This window comes from Ranitomeya variabilis, chromosome 1, assembly GCF_051348905.1.
Source record: "Ranitomeya variabilis isolate aRanVar5 chromosome 1, aRanVar5.hap1, whole genome shotgun sequence".
Classification (NCBI taxonomy): Eukaryota; Metazoa; Chordata; class Amphibia; order Anura; family Dendrobatidae; genus Ranitomeya; species Ranitomeya variabilis.
Genome location: NC_135232.1, coordinates 876278903 through 876285486, shown reverse-complemented (window position 1 = coordinate 876285486; position 6584 = coordinate 876278903). Strand labels below are relative to the sequence as shown.

The following is a 6584-nucleotide window of genomic DNA, read 5'->3' as shown; positions in this document are numbered from 1 at the left end:
GGCGTAGAATCAATACCCCTAAGAGGGATAGGATTTTCCAATGGCTCAAGAACAAATCCGCAGCGCTTGGCAAATGACAGATCCATAAGGCTCAGGGCAGCACCTGAGTCCACAAACGCCATGACAGGATACGATGACAGTGAGCAAATCAAAGTTACAGATAGAATAAACTTAGGTTGCAAATTACCAATGGCGACCGGACTAACAACCTTAGTAAGACGTTTAGAGCATGCTGAGATAACATGTGTAGAATCACCACAGTAGTAACACAAGCCATTCTGGTGTCTATGAATTTTCCGCTCATTTCTAGTCAGGATTCTATCACATTGCATTAAATCAGGTGCCTGTTCAGACAACACCATGAGGGAATTTGCGGTCTTGCGCTCCCGCAACCGCCGGTCGATTTGAATAGCCAGGGCCATAGAATCATTCAGACCTGTGGGAATGGGAAAACCCACCATCACATTCTTAATGGCTTCAGAAAGGCCATTTCTAAAATTTGCAGCCAATGCACACTCGTTCCACTGGGTCAGCACGGACCATTTCCGAAATTTTTGGCAATACACTTCAGCCTCGTCCTGGCCCTGAGACATCGCCAGCAAGGCTTTTTCTGCCTGAATCTCAAGATTGGGTTCCTCATAAAGCAAACCAAGCGCCAGAAAAAACGCATCAATGTCAGCCAATGCCGGATCTCCTGGCGCCAGCGAGAAAGCCCAATCCTGAGGGTCGCCCCGTAAAAAAGAAATAACAATTTTTACTTGCTGAGCGGAGTCTCCAGATGAACAGGGTTTCAGGGACAAAAACAATTTACAATTATTCCTGAAATTTCTAAATTTAAATCGGTCTCCGGAAAACGGTTCAGGAATCGGTATCTTAGGTTCTGACACAGGATTTCTGATAACATACTCTTGTATGCCCTGCACACGAGCAGCAAGCTGGTCCACACTTGTAATCAAGGTCTGGACATTCATGTCTGCAGCAAACACAAGCCACTCAGAGGTAAAGGGGAAAAGAAAAAAAAATGAGAGAGAGAAAAAAAAACTCAGAACTTTCTTTCTTATAATCCCGCTTCTGCAATGCATTTAACATTTAATACTGGCCTGGCAAACTGTTATGACCCCAATGGCGAGGGTCTCAGAGGAACAAGTAAGTCTGCGACGTACAAAAATCCAGCTCATAGGGCAGTGGTAACTGGGTTGACCATATAACTACTCCTAACGCCAACACTAGAAGTAGCCGGGGAACATGCCTACGTTGGTCGCTAGATGTCTCGCGCCAGCCGGAGGACTAACTACCCCTAGAAGAGGAAAACAAAGACCTCTCTTGCCTCCAGAGAATAGACCCCAAAAGTCGGATACAAGCCCCCCACAAATAATAACGGTGAGGTAAGAGGAAATGACAAACACAGAGATGAACTAGGTTTAGCAAAGAGAGGCCCACTTACTAATAGCAGAATGTAGTAAGATAACTTATATGGTCAACAAAAACCCTAACAAAATTCCACACTGGAGATACAAGAACCCCCGAACCGTTTAACGGCCCGGGGGGAGAACTCCAGCCTCCCTAGAGCTTCCAGCAAGGTTAGGATACAGATTATGTACAAGCTGGACAAAAATGCAAACAAAAACAAATAGCAAAAAGCAAGAAAGCAGACTTAGCTTAATTTAGCAGGAACCAGGATCAGTAGACAAGAGCACAACAGATTAGCTCTGATTACAACGTTGCCAGGCATAGAACTGAAGGTCCAGGGAGCTTATATAGCAACACCCCAGACCTAACGACCCAGGTGAGCATACAAGGGATGAATGACATACCCAGAGTCAAATCACTAGTAACCACTAGAGGGAGCCAAAAGGTAAATTCACAACAGTAGTCATTTCGGAAATGGAGGCTGAAGAGGAGGTGGTGCAGGAGCTGTAGACTGTGGGGGCAACCCTGAATGATCTAGGGCCCGCAATCCTCAGCATTGGGAGGACATGTTCCATCCCAAGGTTCAACTGGGTCCCGGCTTCCACTATGTTAACCCAGCGTGCAGTCAGCGAGATGTACCATTCCCACAAGCACTTGCCCACAAGTCCGGCTAATGTTGTGGGACACGTGCTTGCGTAATGCGGGGACGGCACACCGGGAGAAATAGTAGTGGCTGGGGACCAAGTACCGAGAAACGGCCGCCGCCATTAGGTTGCGGAAAGCTTCCATCTCCATGAGCCTAAAGGGCAACATTTTGAGCGCAAGCAGACGAGAAATGTGTGAATTTAGTAGTGTGGCCTGTGGGGCATTGGCAGCGTACGAGGGTATGGACAACTGAAAGCTGTGCTGGGACAAGGATGTGCTTGATGATGATGCTAGTGGAGTGTGTGCAACGACAGGTGCAGGGCAGGAGGCATCTTCAAATGCACCATGAACAGGGGATTGGCCTGCACACACAACAGCGGAAGAATCAGTGATGTCTCCCGCAGACACTGTTCCTGGACCCTGGGGTTCGGCCCACAAAGTCGGGTGCTTTGCTGCCATGTGCCTGATCATGCTGGGGGTGGTCAGGCTGGTAGTTTTGCTACCTCTGCTGATGCGGGCATGGCAGGTCCTGCAAATGGCCTGTTTGGGGTTATTGGCAGAGTCTCTAAAAAACAACCAGACTCAGGAAGACCTAACAGTTGTACTGCCAAATTCCGTGGTGTTGGTGTTATGGGGAACAGTTGCCCGCCTTCTGTCTGCGGCCACCACACTGCTTCTTCCTGCCTGTTGGGGTGCTACGCCTCCCTCCCTCTGTGTGCATGTCCTCCTGCCAGGTTGGGTCAATTCCTATTTCAACCACCACGTCATATTCAACTTCCGCACCCTGGTCGTCCTCCCAACTTTATGGCAATTGTGTCTCACCATCATCCACCTCTTGTAACATGTTGCCACCATCGCCTTCGTGTGACCGTGGCTGCTCAAATATTTGGGCATCGCTACATGCAATCTCCTCTTTCCCTGCTTCAAGTGGACCAGGAGAAAGGCCCGAATCTCTAAATGGAAAAGTGAATAGCACTTTGGAGTGTCCAAGTGTGGGATCAGTTGTCTCCGTGCACTCGGCATGGTGGGAGGAAGGTAGATGCTGTAGATAAGCCCCCCCATGTAACCTGAAAGATAAGAAAAACAAGTTGTACTCACCCAGGGGCGGTCCCGATGCAGTCCGGTCTGATGGGCGTCGCGCTCCGGCACCTACCATCTTCATACGATGTAGTCCTCTTCTTTGCTTCCTGTTGCGGCTCCTGCGCAGGCTTACTTTATCTGTCCTGTTGAGGGCAGAGCAAAGTACTGAAGTGCGCAGGCGCCGGGAAAGGTCAGAGAGGCCCAGCACCTGCGCACTGCAGTACTTTGCTCTGCCTTCAACATGGCAGAGAATTACGCCTGGGCAGGAGCCACGACAGGAAGCAAAGAGGATGTCATTGCATGAAGATGGGAGGTGCCGGACCCGGACCGCACCAGGACCGCCCTTGGGCGAGTATAATCTAACTTGTTTTTCTTATCTTTCAGGATACATTGGGGGCTTATCTACAGCATTACAGAATGCTGTAGATAAGCCCCTGATGGTGGTGGCCTTAGTTTATAGGCGGAAAATGGGGTGAGAGATTCCCTTTAAAAGCCTGATGTTACCATTTTACTACAGTAAATTTACCATGTAAACTTAAACATGAGCCATGTATGAGGGAGTAGGAGTCGTGGAGTCAGAGTTGGTGTCATGGAAATTGAGGAGTCGGAGGTTTGTCTTACCAACTCTACAGCCCTGAATACAAGGTGGTACATGTCTTAATTATGTAGCAGGTGTTGGTGTAGCCCCCCTCATATATACTGCAGCCTCCCTCATAGAGTATACTGCAGCCCCCCCTCATAGAATATAATGTAGCCCTCACATTGAGTAGAATGCAACTCCCTCATATAAAATATAATGTAGCCTCCTCAGAGTATAATGCAGCCCCCATAGACTATAATGTAGCCCCCTCAGAGTATAATGCAACCCGCTCATAAGGTATAATGCAGCCCCCCATAGTATATAATGTAGCCCCCCCTCATAGACTATAATGTTGCCCCCTCAGAGTATAATATAATCCCCTCATAAGGTTTAATGCAGGCTAGACGCTTCACAGAGCCATTATCTCAAACACTGATAACATGGGGCTCAATCACTAAGCTCAAAATGGCTGTCACTGAGGGGATAGGAAGTCATCTCACAGACAGGAAGACTTCATTCTAGCGAGCAGAACGCTGTACAGGAAAGATCACCGCGTGCAGAGGAGGAGCTGCTCCTATCCATCCATTGCCTCAACCTTCCTATTATGCGTGCAGCCATACATACATGGCAACCTCCATGGTGTTCAAGAAAATGGCCACCGCTACAAAACAATTACATGAGAACCTTACATAATTTACTAACAATTAAGATGGCTTTGGTCTTCAAAAAATGGCCAATACGGACACAATTAGAAAGTATAGGCAGTAACAGCCCCCCTAGTCACCAACAACATGGCAACCTCCTTGGACTACAGCAAGATGGACGCAGCGACGTGCACAGCGTTAGAGAAGCGCAGTACTATGTGATGACGTAACACCCGAACGTCGCGTGACCCTCATTGTCAGCCGCCATAACCACACTTCAACCCGCACTTCTGACCTAGCTGTTCACATCACTGCCACCAATGGTAAGCGGGCCGGCTTATGTGTATGGGCGGCGGTAGCAGGCTTGCATCAGACGTGTGTGTCCACTGATGACGGACCTGCATTGTGTGTGTGACCACTGATGACGGACCTGCATTGTGTGTGTGACCACTGGTGACGGACCTGCATTGTGTGTGTGACCACTGATGACTGACCTGCATTGTGTGTGTGTGTGTGTGTGTGTGTGTGTGTGTGTGTGTGTGTGTGACCACTGATGACTGACCTGCATTGTGTGTGTGACCACTGATGACTGACCTGCATTGTGTGTGTGACCACTGATGACTGACCTGCATTGTGTGTGTGACCACTGATGACTGACCTGCATTGTGTGTGTGTGTGTGTGTGTGTGTGTGTGTGTGTGTGTGTGTGTGTGACCACTGATGACTGACCTGCATTGTGTGTGTGACCACTGATGACTGACCTGCATTGTGTGTGTGACCACTGATGACTGACCTGCATTGTGTGTGTGACCACTGATGACTGACCTGCATTGTGTGTGTGACCACTGATGACGGACCTGCATTGTGTGTGTGACCACTGATGACGGACCTGCATTGTGTGTGTGACCACTGGTGACGGACCTGCATTGTGTGTGTGACCACTGATGACTGACCTGCATTGTGTGTGTGTGTGTGTGTGTGTGTGTGTGTGTGAGACCACTGATGACTGACCTGCATCGTTTGTGTGACCACTGATGACGGACCTGCATTGTGTGTGTGTGTGTGTGTGTGTGTGTGTGTGTGTGTGACCACTGATGACTGACCTGCATTGTGTGTGTGTGTGTGTGTGTGTGACCACTGATGACTGACCTGCATTGTGTGTGTGTGTGTGACCACTGATGACTGACCTGCATTGTGTGTGTGTGTGTGTGTGTGTGTGTGTGTGACCACTGATGACTGACCTGCATTGTGTGTGTGACCACTGATGACTGACCTGCATCGTTTGTGTGACCACTGATGACGGACCTGCATTGTTTGTGTGACCACTGATGACGGACCTGCATTGTGTGTGTGTGTGTGTGACCACTGATGACTGACCTGCATTGTGTGTGTGACCACTGATGACTGACCTGCATTGTGTGTGTGACCACTGATGACTGACCTGCATTGTGTGTGTGACCACTGATGACTGACCTGCATTGTGTGTGTGACCACTGATGACGGACCTGCAGTGTGTGTGTGTGTGTGTGACCACTGATGACGGACCTGCAGTGTGTGTGTGTGTGTGTGACCACTGATGACTGACCTGCATATTGTGTGTGTGTGTGTGTGACCACTGATGACTGACCTGCATTGTGTGTGTGTGACCACTGATGACTGACCTGCATTGTGTGTGTGTGACCACTGATGACTGACCTGCATTGTGTGTGTGTGACCACTGATGACTGACCTGCATTGTGTGTGTGTGACCACTGATGACTGACCTGCATTGTGTGTGTGTGACCACTGATGACTGACCTGCATTGTGTGTGTGACCACTGATGACTGACCTGCATCGTTTATGTGACCACTGATGACGGACCTGCATTGTGTGTGTGTGTGACCACTGATGACTGACCTGCATTGTGTGTGTGACCACTGATGACTGACCTGCATTGTGTGTGTGACCACTGATGACTGACCTGCATTGTGTGTGTGTGTGTGTGACCACTGATGACTGACCTGCATTGTGTGTGTGACCACTGATGACGGACCTGCAGTGTGTGTGTGTGTGTGTGTGTGTGTGTGACCACTGATGACGGACCTGCATTGTGTGTGTGACCACTGATGACTGACCTGCATTGTGTGTGTGACCACTGGTGACGGACCTGCATTGTGTGTGTGACCACTGATGACTGACCTGCATTGTGTGTGTGTGTGTGTGTGTGTGTGTGACCACTGATGACT

The 6584-nt window shown here is 49.2% G+C and overlaps 1 protein-coding gene across 1 annotated transcript in view; it reads left to right on the top strand.

Annotated features, from left to right (window-relative positions):
• The first annotated feature begins 4544 nt into the window (after positions 1-4544).
• Positions 4545-6584, top strand: part of LOC143788304 (histone H2A.Z-like) — a 60226-nt gene continuing 58186 nt past the window's right edge. The window contains exon 1 of the mRNA XM_077277860.1: positions 4545-4682. Coding sequence (XP_077133975.1) covers positions 4680-4682 — 3 coding nt within the window. The 5' untranslated portion in view covers positions 4545-4679. The remainder of the gene's footprint in view (positions 4683-6584) is intronic.